General features: G+C 41.3%; 1 protein-coding gene across 2 annotated transcripts in view; it reads right to left on the bottom strand.

Annotated features, from left to right (window-relative positions):
* Positions 1-6,280: 6,280 nt before the first annotated feature.
* The window catches only part of NR4A3 (nuclear receptor subfamily 4 group A member 3), a 29,296-nt gene continuing 16,344 nt past the window's right edge, over positions 6,281-19,232 (bottom strand). Inside the window, exons 7-8 of one of the 2 annotated variants that reach the window (XM_064443155.1) lie at positions 18,452-18,630; positions 6,281-10,631 (exon numbers count right to left, since the gene is read on the bottom strand). In XM_064443155.1, coding sequence (XP_064299225.1) covers positions 10,369-10,631; positions 18,452-18,630 — 442 coding nt within the window. In that variant the 3' untranslated portion in view covers positions 6,281-10,368. Of the gene's footprint in view, positions 10,632-18,451; positions 18,631-19,232 lie in introns of those variants that run through there. The other variant, XM_064443156.1, reaches the window with a different exon arrangement.

The following is a 19,232-nucleotide window of genomic DNA, read 5'->3' as shown; positions in this document are numbered from 1 at the left end:
ATGACTTAAATTTGTTCCCTGACTCCTTAATTTCAAAGGGGCAGCAATCCACCAGGCTTTCCTTTAGAAATCAGATGAAAAGCAGATGTCTGTGCTGAATTTTGCACAGCTCTGTACAGCAGGCGGGAAACTTCATGTAATAAAATTACTCGGTGTGGAAATTCTTGACTGTGGCCCAGTTCACAAAGCTTACCAAAAGCCCTGCCATGAGTCTGATTATGCCTTCTGAAATTAAGGGTAGGGGGAAGAAAGCAAAGTCATGAAAATAAAGTCCCAAAAGCTGGAGGAATCTGGGTTCAAATTTCTCAAAAGCATTAAGACTAGGTTTTAAAACTGATCCTTGGCGTGAACTGCAGTGGGAAATATCAAAAATTGGGCAAGCTGGCATAGGTCAATCTTTCCTCAAAAAAAGGGAGGCAAGATGTACACTTAGGAGGCAACATTTTTTTTTCAGTAAAGGCTTTCTTTAGATGTTCATGTTAGCGTGTCTCCGCATTTGTTGGAATACAGGACTTCTTCCAATGGTTCACTTTTGACTTGAATGCTTTGTTTGATTTTTTAACTCATTATATTGCTTATTTCAATATGCTCGCCTTATCAGGTATAGTAATTCTGCCCTGGTTTCAATTAAAATCTCCTAAAAAGATTCAGAAATTTACCATCAAGACAAATTCTCAATTCCTTCCTACCTTATGAGACATTTTTCAATCATTTTAGAGGCTTTTTCCTTCTCCATTATATAGGGAAAGAAGATGGCGGCCAGACTCAGCATTTATTATCCAAATACTAGTTTTCTGTTAATAATGTATAAAATCCTTTCTAAATTAGAAACAAACAATATTACTTCACCTGTAACCAAAACAGGAGGCTCCAGGTGGTTCCATTATTTTTTCCTTCTAGCACTTTACAGTGGCTTACAGTACAAATGTACTCTAACCAGTCTGATTTATCTTCCTTTCCAAATTAGGGCAATACCGGCATATTTTCTCTACTTGGTTTTATTTGGATATCTTTGTTTTTGGGAGGGCTGTTTGACAACCAGCTGGGACTCATTCTCAAGTGAGCCGCAGAATGGGAATCTTTTACTTTGCTCAGTAGACACATCTCTCTCTTACCCTGAGCATGCCTGATGAAGTAAAACCTCCCCTCATGCTGGTGACAGCAGCATAGATTTGCCTTCTTTTTATGTTAACAAATTCACGTTTTGCTTTAAAAGAGGCTCAGAAGTTCACTACCAGCACAGGGTTTGATAAGGCTTCTAAGTAAATTAGGGCACTAACTCAACTGGATAACCATAACACACAATTAGTATAGAATCACTGAATCATAGAATGGTTTGACCTTTAAAGGCTACGGACAGGGACACCTTCCACTAGATCATGTTGCTCAAAGCCCTGACCAACCTGGCCTTGAACACTTGCAGGGATGGGGTATCCACAGCTTCTCTGGGCAACCTGTTCCAGTGTCTCCCCACCTGCACAGGAAAGAATTTCTTCCTAATGTCTGATCTAAATTTACCCTCTTTCAGTTTAAAACCATTACCCCATATCCTATCACAACACTCCCTGATAAAAAGTCCCTCTCCATCTTTCCTGTAGGCCCCATTAGAGTACTGGAAGGCCACAATAAGGTCTCCCTAGACCCTTGTCTTCTCTAGGCTAAACAACTCCAGCTCAACTCTCTCAGCCTGTCCTTGTAGGGAAGGTGCTCCATCCCCTTGATCATCTTTGTGGCCCTCCTGTGGACCTGCTCAAGCAGGTCCATGTCTTTCTTATGCTGGGTGCCCCAGAGCTGAATGCAGCACTCCAGGTGGGGTCTCATGAGAGTGGAGTAGAGGGGGAGAATCACCTCCCTCAACCTGCTCGCCATGCTTCTTCTGCTGCAGCCCAGGATACAGTTGGCTTTCTGGGTTATGAGTGCACATACTCAATTTTCCGTCTACCAATACCGCTGAGTCCTTACTGACTCATCCATAGCCTGTATCCACATTTGGGATTGCCCTGACCCAGGTGCAAGACCTTGCACTTGGCCTTGTTGAACTTCATGAGGCTCACATGGGCCCACCTCTCCATATTATTACACAGTATATTAAATGTCTATAAATGTTGCTGATAAGCTGGAATTAAAATATTTTATGTGATCTTTGGACATTCACAGAACTTAAGCTTCTGTGAACAGAAGGCTTGTACTCTGCCTTGAGCAAGATTTAGCATATACCTTTAAAAGTAGCTTGCCTGGGAAGATGCGGCTAAGCCTCTGTACCTTTCCTTATTACTTTTGCACATGCTGGCGTAGAAACCAGCTGGTTGTACTGAAACTTGGATTAACTTGAAGAGTAAGAAATGGAACTTAAAACAAATGCAGGTAGGGACTGCAGTTACTTCTTAACTGGGTGTGTGTGGTGGTGTAAGAAAGGTGGCTGTAAATCAGAGGAGGTATTAACTGAATCCTGAGGACATGGGGGAAAAACCTGTGTACATACTGAAGAAGTCAATCGTTAAAGTAAGGCATAATGAGAAATGGATAAAAGAGGGAAAATTATATGGGCCATACTGAAAATATTCCAAGTTGCCAGCCCTAATTAGTGTTTGTGAAATCCCTGACTGTTGCCATGGTAATAAATGTGATACTACAAATGCAGCATTCTGACTTCTTCACAGGATCAAGCAAAGTTGGAAAAGAGCAAATCCCTGTGTAAACATCAATATCTTCAATTAATTAGGAAACACAGCAAGATAAATAGTAAGACCCCATGAAAGGTAAATTAATTTCTGGTTTCTGTCTGCTACATTTGAAAGTTTCCCCAGTATCAAACCATCTCTGTAATTCACTTTTGCTTTTCACTAGTGCTTAATCACAGACTACAGTGGAAGTTATTGTGGAGGGAGGTTTTTAATACATTACTTAGCAGGTTAAAGACTTTGGGTTATCTGAGATATTTTGGCCACTTAAACACATTTCTTTCTTTACATGTCACTTAGCTTGTTTGTTTATTTATCTAATATAAAATTCCACCTAACCAAGCCCGGAGTTCTCTCTTCTTTTAAGAAAAAAGCAATAACCATTTTAAAATGGAGCAGATCATCTTGAGTGCCATCATGCAGCATGTACAGGACAACCAGGTGATTAGGCCCAGTCAGTATAGGTTTATGCAAGGGAGGTCCTGCTTGACTAACCTGATCTCCTTCTATGACCAGGTGACCTGCTTAGTGGGTGAGGGAAAGGCTGTGGGTGTTGTCTACCTGGACTTTAGCATAGCCTTTGACACTGTCTCCCACAGCATCCTCCCAGAGAAACTGGCTGCTCATGGCTTGGATGTACTCTTTGCAGGGTAAAAAACTGGCTGGATGGCTGAGCCCAGAGAGTTGTGGTGAATGAGTTAAATCCAGTTGGCAGCCAGCCACAAGTGGGGTTCTGTGGGGCTCAGTTTTCAGGCAATTTTTGTTTGATATCTTCATCAATGACCTGGATGAGGGGATCGAGTGCACCCTCAGTAAGTTTGCAGATGACACCAACTTGTGCGGGAGTGTTGATCTGCTCGGGTGTAGGAAGGCTCTGCAGAGGGACCTGGACAGGCCGGATTGATGGGCGGAGGCCAACTGTATGAGGTTTAACAAGGCCAAGTGCCGAGTCCTGCACTTGGGTCACAACAACCCCATTGCAACGCTCCAGGCTTGGGGAAGCGTAGCTGGGAAACTGCCCGGCAGAGAAGGACCCGGGGGTGTTGGCTGACAGCCGGCTGAACATGAGCCAGCAGTGTGCCCAGGTGGGCAAGAAGGCCAAAAGCATCCTGGCTTGTATCAGGAATAGTGTGGCCAGCAGGAGCAGGGAAGTGATTGTGCCCCTGTACTCAGCGCTGGTGAGGCTGCAGCTCAAATACTGTGTTCAGTTTTGGGCCCCTCAGTACAAGAAAGACATTGAGATGCTGGAGTGTGTCCAGAGAAGGGCAATGAAGCTGGTGAAGGGTCTGGAGAACAAGTCTTATGAGGAGTGGTTGAAGGAACTGGGGTAGTTTAGTCTGGAGAAAAAAGAGGCTGTGGAGAAGCCTACGTATTGCTTTCTACAACTACCTGGAAGGAGGTTGAAGTGAGGTGGCTGTCAGTTTCTTCTCCCAAGTAAAAAGTGATAGGATGAGAGGAAGCAGACCCAAGTTTGGCCAGAGGAGATATTAGGATATTATATCCTATATTAGGAAATATTTCTCCTATCCTATATTATGTCTCCATCCTTCCTATAGTCCCCCTTTAAGCACTAGAAGGGCACTATAGGGTCTCCGACAACCTTCTCTTCTCCAGGCTGAATAACCCCAACTCTCTCAGCCTGTCTTCACAGGAGAGGTGCTCCAGCCCTCGGATCATGTTTGTGGCCCTCCTCTGGACCCGCTCCAACAGGTCCATGTCCTTCTTGTGCTGAGGGCCCCAGGGCTGGACACAGCACTCCAGCTGGGGTCTCACCAGAATGGAGTAGAGGGGCAGAATCACCTCCCTTGACCTGCTGGCCACACTTCTTTTAATGCAGCCCAGGATACGGTTGGCCTTCTGGGCTGCAAGCACACATTGTTGGCTCATGTCCAGCCATTCTTTCACCAGTACCCCCAAGTCCTCCTCTGCAGGGCTGCTCTCAATCCCTTCATCCCTCAGCCTGTATTGATACTGGGGGTTGCCCTGACCCAGGTGCAGGACCTTGCACTTGGCCTTGTTGAACCTCATGAGGTCCTTGCAGACGGACCTCTCCAGCTTGTCTAGGTCTCTCTGGATGACATCCCACCCTTCTGGTGTGTCAGCTGCACCACTCAGCTTGGTGTCATCTGCAAACTTGCTGAGGGTGCACTCGATCCCACTGTCTATGTCATTGATGAGGATATTAAATAGTACCGGTCCCAGTATGGAGCCCCGAGGGACACCATGCGTCACTGGTCTCCATCTGGATGTTGAGTCATTGTCCACTACCTTCTGGATGCAACCAGCCAGCCAGTTCCTTATCCACCAAACAACCCACCCATCAAAACCGTATCTCTCCAGTTTAGAGAGAAGGATGCTGTGGGGGACCGTGTCAAAGGCCTTATGGAAGTCCAGATAGATGACATCCATAGCTCTTCCTTCCCTTGTCCACTGCTCCGGCATAGAAGGCCACTAGGTTGGTCAGGTGGTACCATTATACACACGTAAGTACCTTGCAATACACATAATATCTAATTACAGCTGGACTCCCACCCTTCTTTTTAAAGAAAATAATTTGTGTTGTGAGTTTAGGTAAGAATCTTGATCTCGTCTGACTTTCACGGGTATGTCACAACTTCATGTATTCAAACTTCTTCTGTAACCAAAGGCAGACAGAACATTTTGTATTATGAATATAAATGTAAAGGTATCTAATGTTAAAAGAGAAAACAAGATAAATTGCTAACATAGTTTCCATATGGCAAATAAGTTTCTTTTTCTTTTATTTGACAAATCCTGTATTGGTAACTCTCGCAAACATAGGTCTGGAATACAGTTCTTAAATATGTCATCCACTGCTAAGGGTTTGATTAATTGACTCCCCATTTATTCAATTACTGCATCAATAGTTTGGCATTTGTAAAAGTTAATATTTTTTATCCATTAATAATTATTGTTTAATCCATATCTTGAGATATTCCTAATGGTTGGGTGTTAATTTAATGAAGAACAGCTAAATATCTCCTTTCTAAATATTATCTTGTTTGCATCACAGCTTAGCTCCAAACATGCGATTGACCAGCATTTTGAATAGTTTCATGGATGACTTACAGAAGCAGGATAAAGAAGATCAATTTGAATACATAGGTTATTTTGAATTTATCAATGATTTTATTGTGTTTGCATAAAATTTTATACAGTGGCAGCATAAATTGCCCAGGGTAAGCAAAGGTAAACAAAATAAGAGCATTCACTGGACACTAGCTCAGTAAGTAAAAGTTTTTATTCCTGACTTTGTGACTGAAATGCTATATGCCCTTGGGCATGGCACTCTACTCTTTTTTTCCTGTGTTGCTCCTCTTTCTTTTTCTTTTGTCTATTTGGACTGGAGCTTCTCCTGGGTGGGTACTGGAGGTGCTAATTAGGATAGATAGCCAAATGGGGGCCTGATGTCTGTTGTGGCCTCTAGGTGTTGCTATAATACAAATAATCAATCAAAAGACATGTTTCATAGCATCCATAGAGGGACTTGCCAATTTTTGTCAGAGCCATGCCTAATTTTATACAATTAACCCTCTCTCTCCCCCCTCCCCTCTGCAACATAACTGAAATTTTAGCTTTGTATATTGGACAAATGAACCTGAATGTGAAAAGTAAAGGTAGGAAAGCTGTACAAACAGATTTGACTCACCTCTAGGTAAATTGCTGACTTTGGGGTGCCTTGGTGCCAGCCTCCTGTCCAGGGATGGCCTCTACTAGAGGAACCTGCTGTTATATTCCTGACTCAGCCCAACCTTCCAATGCCAGTAAATCATTGGGCATCACATCTGTTGCAAGGGCTCCGCCACTGATGTGGTTTAGGACTGCACGTAAGGCACACACAAGGACACATGTGAAGGTGATCTAGATCAGGACACAGTTCTGTTCCCATGTCTAAGGGCACAACTTAGGGCCCCTGAAGTAATTACAAATTGAGATACTTCTGAGTTTAGTGAGGATGACCTTTTTCTTGTAGGGTGAAAATTCAGACCCTATCGTGGTTTGGTCACAAAATCTGTGTGTTTTGCCTAACAGGGAACTATTAGGCAAAACACATTGCCATTCTCATTAAGGATTTTAAGATTTTTAGTTTAATTTTAAAAACAAGGCATAGGAAAAAAAGCAACAAATAATTTGGAAGTGTTTGAACAACCTTTAGTTTTGTCACTTTTCCAAAGAAGGAGCTGCCAATCCTGCAGCCTGACACAGCACACAGTTTGATGTAACCTCCAGCTGAGCAATTCCTGCAGAAGAACAGCTCTCGCAGAGGTGTGCCGGAGCCATCGGGGCTTATGGCAATAGCCGGAATAGTGGTGGACGCCTCTCAAAACTGCATTTGTAGAAAATGCATTTGTAGCCAAACAGTTTTCTCTGGCAGGGATAAGTGATCCCTCCTACAAAGCAAAGGCACGGTAAGGAAAGGAACCGGACACACATTTAAAGCCAGTGATGCAGGTGCCTGCTGCAATGATGTCTTACCAGGATTTGCTGACACAAAGGGGCAGAAGATGGGATCAGAACTCTGGGCTGTTTCTAGCCAGACATAGGTGCTACATGGGACCATGAGCCCTATAGCTATCCCCTCCCTCCCTTGTGGCCATCATAATTTGTGAGTTAATTACAATCCCTTCCTGACATGAAGAATTACAGTGAGGGGCAGGTAATCTCTCTGCTCTGGTCCGTATGTACTTCAACCTCTGCAACAGCCATGGTCCAGCTCTCAATATCTAACTAAGGTTGCATAACCAGATACTGCAGGTCTTTTTGTATTTATACAAAAGCTATTTTGATCAAAAAACTAGCCGTTAAATTGCCAGTGTTCTTAAGCATGCTTCACCAATTTTTCCACTTTTAAGACTCAAGTAGACAATTTTAAAAATGTTTTATAAATGATAAAAAATTCACATCAGATTTTAACAGAATTAAGCATACTTATTCAACACACATGGGGCCTCTGAAAAAAATGTTATTCAATTTAATAATTTTAATTTACATTGTATATGTACAAGAGCATTTCTTTCAACCCACAGGTTAACACCACAAAAAACAAAAAACAAAAAAAAAGAAAAAAGAAAAAGAAAAAACTACTGCGGTTAGCGGAGTGAAGAAACTCTTGAAACACTGTTGGCTGAAGTAAAAGCAAGGCACTCTCCCTTAACACCTGATATATTCCTGAATTCTGCCTAGACAAAGGCATGTTCACACTGAGAGAGCTCTAAGAAAAGGAGTAGATTTATTCTGCATTAACTCTTTCTTTTACCACTGTGACCTGTCACTGGTTGTAGATGAGTCTGTGTATTGAAGTTGACGTGAAGGACAATTCCACAGATGATGGGATTTGGGAGAGTATCACAGTTAAGACTATCTATGGAAGACTGGAGGACACCGGCTACGTGAAATCTCACATGGGGCGCTGGACCTGCTACCTCCCACTCACATTCCACTTAATAAATAAACCTTGCTCAACAAAAAAACAGTTTTTCTGGACTATGCTGAGTCGTCGGAAAATTCTTTGTAAGGGCCCACTCGCAAGAAGCGGCTGCAAGCCCTCACCTGGCTGGTGCTCAGCACCTGGCAGGATTTGTCCCTAGATAAAAGTAATTTCTCAAGGGACCTTGTGTTTTACACAAGGAGACAAAAGTAAACATACTTTTGGATTTTGTGTCTGTATGTTTTTGTATGCGCACATGTGTGACGGTATATATATACACGTGTATATATATATTTAGTATATACAAAAGCAAATTCAGTCAAAATATATTTGTCTTGCTGGTCAGGCTTGTTACAGCAACCTACAAGAAACATTAGCTTCTCTGATATTTAATTATGCTATTATGTTTGCACATAAGCTTAAAAGTCAATACAAAAAGCAATACTTTTCCAAATATTATCTGCAGGTAAACCGGAAATATTAACTATAGTGATTAGAAGTCTGTTTCCCTATTGACACTACTATAAATCTTGATATAAGAATAATTTTTTCATAAAAGCACATCCAAACATAGTAAGTGATAAAATACCAGATTACTATTTGAAAACCATACAGTGACTCGATATCTGGGTTATCCTTTGCAGCAATTAGGCAATTCATTTGGCATCTGTTTGATTGTATAATTTAATTTCCATATAAACAGCATAGTTTAAAAAAAGACAAAAGCTAGACTGTTTAAAGCTAACAAAAGATACAGTGACATCAGGTTGACATTCAAAAATTTCCTTAGCAAAATGACCAACAAAATTTTGACTTAATACAGTGCATATAAAGTTTTTTAGAACTAAACTTTTTAAATATTATTTGAATTTAGCAAAACATGAGCAAGATTTTAATATCAAAGTGCTAAACAGTACTGCCTTAGAAGTCACTGCAAATAAACTGTAAAATAACTCTGCTTGTGATTTGACAGATATTTTATATACAAATGGTTAATAAAAAGACACGCGCACACACACACGCACACAAATATAGGCATATACATATATATATATACACATTATATATATGTATATAGTTTTCCAACTGGTGTATCTGAGTCAGTGTGAACACCCCATTTAGTTATCATGTGTAACAGGGCTCCCATGAGCTGGCAGTCATTGCAATAAATACAGGCAAAGCCATTACAATATACCATGCATACAAACGTTTATACAAATAAAGACACTATGCAACAAATTATTTCATATTAATATGGCATCAACAGTATAAACATACAAAAAGGAGTACGAACACGGAATGTTTAAACGCAGCCCACTATATCCTTCCTAGCACTTACATTCATACTATTTTACAAGACTTGCTTGTTCTTGAAAACCATCTTCTGTCTGTTTACTAACTAGTCGCTTATGTTAGAAGTCTAAAACTGAACTGTCCCTGATGCTGACCCTGTATGCTCCAATCACTACTTACTCGGATTTCCTTAGCTAAGGAACAACTGAGCCACAATTGCTCCCGTGTCTTCCACATACATTTGTCAATAAGTTGCGCTACATGGAATCAAGTTTGGAAAACTCTGTCAGGTAAGTTAGTGCATGTAATTTTCTCACTTGATTTCTTCCATTTGTTTTCATAGTAAAATAAATTAGTTAATAAACGAGACTTAGTAAGACAGCACTTTTAAAAATTGCACTTGAACATGGGAGCTAACAGCCATTGTCATTTTGCTATATTTGATTCGTATGAAATGTTCAATTGAATGTACTCTGCTAAAAAAGTGAATTTTTGTTTAGATTGTGCTGATGTATGTGCCCTTGATGCAGGAAGTATGCTAAAGGTATCCTCAGAAAACACATACTACCCTGGCAAACAACTATTTGCTGTTCTTGTTTTCAAACACAGCTTCTACAATTTTATTCCTCATATACCATGAGGTGTTAAACAACAGATTTAAAACAGTCATATTAACCTTTTACTGCTGCTGGGATAGCATTGTCCAAAAGTGCCATATTAGCCATTTAAAAAACCCAAATCACACAAAAGAAAACAAAGAACACAACCCCAAACCAGTAAGCCAGTAAGTTTCAGGCCTCAGGTTGTAAGGACAAAGCGCCAGAAAAGACCTCATTTTAGACTCAGAGCTGCTTTTCTGTTAAGTGAGGGCAGAAATGTTAGCTGTAAGTCACGATCCATTTGCCTGCTCTGGTGGGCATTTGCCTTTCAGGAGGGTGGTTTGACTCAGAAGGGTAAGGTGTCCAGAAACAGCCTGTCGATAACGGAAGGAGCTGGCACCAAATCTTCCAGTTTCAGGTAAAAGATGCGCTGCAGTCCCAGTGTGCAGAGAGAACGCAAGTCAGCCAGAACACCCAGTACCTTCGGCTCTGCAGACTCAAGCGGTTGTCCTTTGTTTTGGCAACTGAAAGTTAAATGATCTTTCAAACTGCTTGTGATCTTGTTGCATAGCTCTTCCACTTTCTTTGGTTCTTTTAATCCATGTCGTTCTGCAAAGCAAGAGGAAAAACACATCAGCATCCCTACCGCAAACTGGGAGAACTGATTTCCTTCGATGTAACCCAAATCCATGCTCTGGTACTCAGAGCAAAAATGCTTTGAAGGTATAAGTTGTCTCAGAGCAGCTGGGGTTATACGAAGTCAGTTAACCTTTCTGCCACACCAAATAAGAGATGACAAGTGCCCTTTTCTCTTCAGCTGCTAAAATAGGTGGCAGAGATGCTCAATTATGATTGAAATTCTAGTACAAGGAGTCCAAGCATCCTCCAGATCTCGCGTAATTTTCATAATATGAGACAGAATTAATTGGGTGATTTTCCAGCACAACTATCACAGGAGGTGTTTTGGAGATTTCCGTGCTTCCCCACCAGTTGTGAATGCTCAATAACTATGGCAACCATTATTTATTCAGTGAATTCAAGTGGCGATCGATATCCTTAGCCAGCTCCATCAGCGCCAGGCCTAGAATTCCACCAGGAATTTGCAGACACTCTTATAAGAAACTAAAGGCACCTTACTACCCTTTGTTATTTTGATCAGCTGTTGCTTTTTAGTTTATTCATCTTTAAAAGGCCTACAATAAAAGAAGCCTGGCAGCTAACTATTTTGCTTTGAGTGAGCAATGCCTAAAATGAGAAGGCAGCTGTGTTATCCATCACCAAAACCGCAGCGCTCCTACAAGGAAGGGGTCCTGGGGTTTGTCCCCCTTCGAACAGCCTTTTAAAATGCTACAACCATGTTAAACGCATCCACAGTTCTTTAAGCATAAGCTGAATGAATCAGATTTGTGATTCATTAAAAGCAGGCTCTTTACTGGTACACAGAGAAAGGTAATTTTGTGATGTTTGCTATCTGAATTTAGCGGATAAATTCATATAACATTTCAGAACAAATAATTTTGTGATGTTTTGATTTGCCTTCATCTTTGAAATTCACAGGGAAGTAAGAACTTGCTTAATGGCAAAGTCATAATTATTCACCCATGAAATAGAATAATACTGGATAGGGCAGTCTAAGAAAATGCAGGTTAAATTAATTTTAACCAACTAGATATATAAAAACAGTGACAGGAGCGGCCGAGGGGTCATTCTCGCAGTTCTTGTATTTGATGCATTTGAAGTCATCCGCCTTCCCTGGCCCTCTCCCCCACCCCCTGGCAGCCACGTGCCATATTGTGCCCATTGCCCCCAAGCCTTGTTCCTCTGCTGCAGGAGGAGCAGGCAATAGTTACTTTCTCTGTCCATCCCCTAATGAACAGTGAAAAGAGTACAGTTTTCTTTACTTCCAGAAGCTCAGTGGTGCCTTGCCCAGGCATGTGTATATAAACTCCTCACTGCCTCCCTTACCGCCTGTTTTGGCTAGATGTTCTTGACAAACCAATAAAACAGATGGGATTCAATGAAGGCAGTCAGCAATGCAAAGGTCTGATTTTCCACTGATATTCACCCATTTTACACTTTTTTAAACTTTATTTACTTGGGCAGAGCTATCTCCTGAAAGACACTAGCTCGGGATCAGAATCAGAGATGTGCAGGCGTGTACACCTCTGGCCAGAAGCTGCTGTGCTCTACCATTTAAGTACCATCAATCCACCCTGTTGCTTCAGAGCAACACTCATCGAAGCAGTAACATCTGCTTCAGACATCTTTTTCACCTTGCAGGAATTAAAAACCCTAGGTATTCTAAGTGCCTTGTTTACATTAAAACATGAGGAGTCAATGAATATTTAAAGCCTTTCCAGTAAATGCTGTATAGTGTAATTATGTAAGCCTTAACTATACAGGTCACTGAGAGTAAGTGCTTAGGCAGATTCTGCCATAATAATCTTGGCAGATAAATATTTTACGCAGATTTGAAAAGCTGTAGGGTTTGGGTTGGTTTTCTTTTTTACCACTAGCCTACTGAGAGAATCTGCAGGACAGTAAATTAATCTTGCAGCCTTTGAAGAGTTCCCATCTTTTAATCTGTTTTGAGGTTGTTTCCTGGCTGTGTAAGTGAAGATATCTTTACAGATCTAGGGAGGTGAAATAAATACTAGAATGGATCCAAAACCTGGCTACAAATTAGCAGAGCACATTTTTAAACCAATGCCTCAGTAGGTGTGTACCTTGCAGCAGAGTATGGAAAATTATCTCTGGCTCTGGAGCACACAGCAACATTGTTAACATTGCCAGCCAGAACTAAACAGTCTTTGTCTCAGACTGACAAGCTCAGAAGGTTTCATGAACAAATCGTGTCTTTGGTGGCTAGCCATGAAACATACTGATACAAAACACAGTATGTGCAAGGATTATAATATTAATAGCCTTACTCTGAATAGCAAAATCATGAAAATTCAGAAATAAGACATACTCCATCCTTAAGCCACAATCTGGTGCTACAATATTAAAGCAGTCTCCTATAAACGAGGCTGTCCTCTCCTGCGTGAAATGCCATGCAATTGCCTTTGCTACTTGGAAATCTCTACAAAGGTAGTTTCTTGGGACTGGAACTGCCTCACTGGAAAAAGGGGTTTTCAGTCTCCAATCCCTAAGGCATCCCTTGTGGACCCACTGAAAAACCAAAGCCATCTATGTAGAAGCCCTTCCAATAGTAAAGGGCACTGCATGCCCTGGCACTGCCATCGCAGTCTCTGGTGTTAGCATCCAACTAGTTTCTGAGAAACGTACTAGTATAAGAAACAACTCATCTCTGAGGTAGACCTGAGGACTCAAAGAGTTAAATTTAATAGTGTTCAAATAGCAGGATACATATTTTCTTGCCTTTTCCACACAACCAGTCTTGTCTGGGCAAAGAAAGGCCCACAGTCTTTCTCACTTAACCTCAAGGGAGCAGCATGAGGCACCTGTAAAAAGTGTGTGCACTGGCACTGAAGCTGATGACCTCTAACCATTCGCTGCCTTCCATGGGATGTTCTTATCCACACAGGAATGATAAGGCCAAGATTTTTCCCAAGAAGGACAGCTAGTCAAAAACAATAGATCTTCTCTAACTGGTTGAGGAGGTGTGTAAATACTACTGTATTCAGACTTTCTTATAATGAGAACTAAAAATGTGCCAGGTAAAGTGAATATAGGATTTCTCAGCCTTTTGTTTTAAGCTACCATTGATTTTTGCAAGAAAAAATGGTGATTTATGGCAAAGATGCTCTCCATAAACCTGTCAAAATGATTCATCGGAAGTCTTGCCTCTAAAGCTCTGCAAACTTAACAGCTCTTCCTGGCAAACTGAATGCAGCAAGTTTTTTACACCTTTCTCCTTTTCCCAGGAATCTCAATGCGAGCCTGTGCTATAATTATGCTGATCAGCAAAAACTTGATAGGAAGACAGTAAAAGGGCAGGAAAACCCATCACCAGCTGTACTAGTCCTTTTTTCCCTACTCTCTGACATGGGGTAGGTTATGCCAGGGATAGGCAGGCTGAGCGCTACCTTTATGAGGAATTCTTCTCAAAGAATGTATTTCAAAGACCTTGAGTTATCTCAAAGACCTTTGTGCTCTGTGCTCTGTGTCAGGGTGGGACAGTTTTAGTCTTAATTCATTCTGAAGTGTCAGTCCAATCAGAAATGCAACAGATTTGTGCTGCAGACTTAAAATAGGCCTGTTGATTGTCTCAGTTTCAATATAGTTATCTGATTTTCTCTTCCTCCTTCACAATCCTCTTCCCCTTCCATAACTCAAACACAAGACTCAGTGCCTACAGCTTTCTGCGTGTCTTGTGCACACTTACACAGTAAGTTTGCAACTCGGCAGATCCAAGAGTCTCCTTTCCTGTTGCAGTCTGGCCCTTATCCATCCTGCCTAACTCTCAGGCACTTCACAAGGGTGCTCAAGCCAGGAGCGCAGATTTCTTGAGCTCGTCCTACCATCAGTGAAAGGATGAGTGTTTTTAGAAGACGTTCAAGATGGCAGAAATGTCTTCTGGAGGTGCCCTGTATTCTCCAAAAGTTGTGCAAGGCACCTAAAGTCAGATGAGCTGAATGACCACACAGGACATCATAGTTTGCTCCCTCCTTTAAGAAAACCACAACATAGCACAGAAGCTGCTGGTTGCTGTAGGAGGAAAGAGTTCTTGCCTCAGCAAAAGGGTGGGAGGGGAGAAGGAGGAGTGAGTACTTCACTTTGATGCTGACAGTATTTCCCTCAGCAAAGTGGCAGGGGGAAGGCAGACAATGCAATCTGGAGAGGTTGGTTTTTTTTTATAACTGGCTCTCCTACACTCCTCCAGTCTGCCACCTGCTCGTATGTAGACCCAGCACACGAAGCACCCACTCCAGAGGATCCTGGCAACAGGACTGAAGGATATCTGCTGCTGAAGAGTAGGTGAGTCTCCCTTCCACAGGGAAGTTGGACAAATTCATGATCAGAAGGGAACTGCAGCAGCCAGACCCTTTTTAGCCAGACCAGACTCCTTACTATTTCTTGGTATGACTGATGGTGCTAAAAATTGTGTTTGTAAACTGGAACAGAAAGCCCAACAGCAGGAAGACAAACACAAACTCATAATTAATTGAAACCTCACAATATTCTTCAATGTTCTGGTGCCAGCCTAACAAAGCATTAGGAGTGTGAATAAGCCCAATATATACAGTAGCTCTGGGCTGGTCTGTAACACACTTAAAATAAAACATATGCCGGAAAAGCTTGGCTGAATGAGGGCTAGAATGCTCTGTACACAGCAGCATCCCACTGAGAGTGTCAAGTGGGCAAAACAATAATATTTTGATGTAGAAAGAGAAAGGAAGAGGCAGAGAGGAAAAGAAAGTTGAGAGAGAGAGAGAGAGAGAGAGAAAACACTAGCAGTTTTAGAGCAGACAGAAATTTGAGGCTAAATTAGAGTGCGCCCTTGAGATAATCTACATTGGAGTGTCAACCTTTATATTTTGACACTGTTAGAAAAACTGTAAAGCAGAGCATTATAAATTGTAATTTGGGAAGTTAAGGAAGCATTTTCAAGAACAGGCTGAGTTAATATCTGGTCTACTCTGCAAAGCTGCATCATCAATGCTATCCAGTCCAGCATGGAGTGGTTGTGCAGGAACACTTGTGATCCATGCAACACACTAAACTGATAGAAATCATCCATGTGGAACTAAGGACAACCAGTGTTTTATTTCCATGTTGGCACTCTTCTTTAGCTCATCAGATCCTACATCCCATCGGAATAGGTCATCCAAAGAAAAAGAACAGGATAGAACTTATTTCTTGCTTTCATGGGGATGTGGGGTGAGTGACACGTGTAGTTTCCCAACTACTTTCTTCTGGCTAATGCCCAGAGCACTACCGATCTGCTCTGGAGGAAGTTGTGTCCAGCCCTTCTTAACCAACTGAAGGAAGTAAAAAAAGAGAAGAGAGACAGAGAGAGGAAGATCCTAAAGGAGTACCTTAAAGAAAAATATGTGCTTTGGCATTGCAGAGTTTAAGTTAACCATTTGCAAGCCACCTACAATAAACCAGACGTCACTTTTTTCATTCTGGGTGCTCTTTCAAGCTGATGTCCTATCAGAAGGAACTTGAAAATTCAGCAGCAATCCGACATGATGCTTTTCCTTCTAGGCAACATACTGCAAATTCCCAGGAAGTATGAACAAACCAGAAAAAGCTCAAATATATGGACTTCCTAACGGATTATACAATGAAAAATATTACAGAATATTTTTCTGTTTTATGTTATGCATATCTTTAGTTTCACTCAAAGCAAGCAGTGCATTAGCGAGTATTGTGATACTCACTAGGTCTCCTGTCGTTCTCTTCAAAATTACTAAATGGAACAAATGGTCTTATATGCCTATAACCATGCATCCTATGCTGTGACCTGCAGCTGTGGTTGAGATAGGACATGGAGCTTTGGAGCTCCAAACACATCATCAGGGTTCGTTAATCGCAGAATCCCAGGTTGGAAGGGACCTCAGGGATCATCTAGTCCAACCTTTCTAGGAAAAGCGCAGCCTAGACAAGATGGCCCAGCACCCTGTCCAGACTACTATTAAAGGTGTCCAACGTGGCTGAGTCAACCACTTCCCTGGGGAGATTATTCCAATGGTGACTGTCCTTACTGTGAAAATCGAGAAAAGCTTGACAAACACAGAAAACCTCAAAGCTTCTATGGACAGAAATGCTCTCCTTTTAAAGGCAACAGTTACTTCCATTTTTTTAGAAACTTTGGGAAAAACAGGAAAATACAGCCAAGTCCTGAAAGGATTGTTATCAAGGAAAGGAAAAAATGTGGGTTGTTATCAATTAAAAGCTATTTCTATCTTAGGGCGACCTGAGCCAGCCACTGGACAACTTTGGCTCTTTATGTAAGGGCAAGCAAACAGTGTCTAACTAAACAAAGATTTATCATGTTACATATAGGAGTAAAAAATCCAGCTGGGAATGTTCTTTCTCACTTTAACATATCACTTATTTGGAAAATTTTTCATACAGAACAAAGCACCTCCAATGAGTTACTCCGGACTTAAGCATTTTATCAAAGAAACTAGAAACTGGACCTTAATATATCCTTTCCAACTACAGAAGAAATAACAGAAATTAACTAAAAACCTGAAAATACTTTTCTTAAGAAGCAGAGAGTTAATGTTAGAACATGTATACATTAACTCTTCACCCAAATGCAGGAAGGAAGCATACCATGCAAAGTCTGAAGCCGAAGTCTTGGCCCCACAATTGTCAGTGGGAATTAGCCAATTTAGAGTCTTTACGTTTGTCATTGAGTGTTTTATCCCAGTGTTTCCCTAGCATCATCTCATCCTAGGTAAAATGAAGACTGCAGCTGATATTGTTAAGGCTGCTGCCTGCAAACTGGTGGATGCCTGAAGTGCAGGAGGAAATCAGTATCCAGCCCAGTGGAGCTTATAGCATCCCTGGAAAGATCCAGCTCCAAGGCACAGTGAAGCCCTGTCTCACACTGATGACACAGTTGCACCTTTATAGTACCAGCTTTTCTGAAATGAGTGTGAGGCCCTCAGTAGAGATGACTGCTGCTCTGACTTCTGCTGTGTGGTGGTCAGACACCCTTACTCACAACCGTTCCTGCTTCCATCAGCCATGCCTCTTCAGTTGCAAGAAGCCCAAGGCATGCAGTGTGTACTTCAAGGGGCTGTGTTATTTCAGGAATGAGAAAATTACGCTTTATAAGGTTATGTTCCCCTGTTTTGTACTTATTGGCCAGATTTGGCAGATTCTGACATCAGTTTCCTGCTGTTCACCCCAGCAGGCAAAAGGGGTGATATGGTCACGCGCATGCCCAAAAGCTTTTGTACAACTGCAGAAGAGGATTTTTTTCATACTATTCTCCTATTTTCTCTCCCAAAAAAGCATTACAGGAAACACCTACAGTAGCTTGGCTACCAAAAGCAGCCTGCTTTCCCTTGTGAAGCACTCTTTCTGGTCTAGCTATCTTGCTGGGAGGTGAGTTAGACTAGCTGTATGGCTTCTAGCGCTCGAGCTACCCTGATATTAGTATTCCTACACAGAAGACCTAGCTCTGGTCATTTCATTAGGCTTTTCTGTGCATTCATCAAGTATTTTGAATATTTTTGTAGGAGCAACACATTTTGCTTGGAAGCAGTTTGCTTTTTAGAGCCTATTCCAAGAAACTAATGAAACCATGGAGAAATAGTTAGATTACATTTTAACAGGGGTATCTGGTGGCCTAATGTTAGTCCACATTTTTGGTAGGGTCGTTGCAATGTTTAAAAATCATACCTCCTTTCCCTGAATATAGCTAAGTTAATTGAAATTGCTTGAATCTACATTAAAGCAAAGCACTGGAGTCTGAAGCTTTCTATTAACAAAGGAGCACTTACCTGTAATCATAGTTAGAGCTGATAAACTTGCTAAGGCTGGGATATCAAGGTTAAGGCTCTTTAAGTTTAAGGAAAAGTCTTTAATAGAGTCGAGCCACTCCCCAAATCCACGAAGGCACTGAAGTCTATGAAGCACAAGTCCATTGCAGAATACAAACTTATCCTCAGCAGTATCAGACCTCAAATAAAAATAATTGAAAAAATTAGAAATGCATTTTCTACTTTCCAGCAAAATGCATAACCAGTATTGAAGTGTCTGTCATTTAAAATCCAAGGCATATTATCCCGAGACATATGTGGGCATTCACATTTGACAATATGTCTCTCCCTTGGGGCCAAAGTACAACAAACAAGCTTCTGTGATTGCTTACTTGGTAGAGTTATAAGCCTGAGGTTAGCTGTAGCATGTGGTGTAGACTGTCTAATTAGTTAAGATTTTGGTCCTGCCCAAAGGCATAAACAGAGAAGACATTTTACATTAAATACTGTATGTTTGAACCAAAGGAATACTAAGTGAGTGCATTTTGAAATACAAAACTAATAAAAACTGGAGAAAGAAGAGATTCTGCAACTTTCAGCATTTACTTAGTCTCAGCTGCATTTTTCATATTGTAAAAATTGATAAGGAAAGAACAATGGAAAATAATGCACCACAATACACATAACATCATGAACTGTTTTATGTGAAAACCTGTCTGTAAGAGAGATATTACAGCCAAGCTCTCCTCTCCTTCCCTCCCTATTGCCAATATCCCTGTTAAAAGCGACGTGCAAAGGTAAT

Source organism: Phalacrocorax carbo, chromosome 2 (assembly GCF_963921805.1).
Source record: "Phalacrocorax carbo chromosome 2, bPhaCar2.1, whole genome shotgun sequence".
Lineage (NCBI taxonomy): Eukaryota > Metazoa > Chordata > Aves > Suliformes > Phalacrocoracidae > Phalacrocorax > Phalacrocorax carbo.
This window is presented reverse-complemented; position numbering and strand designations above follow the sequence as displayed.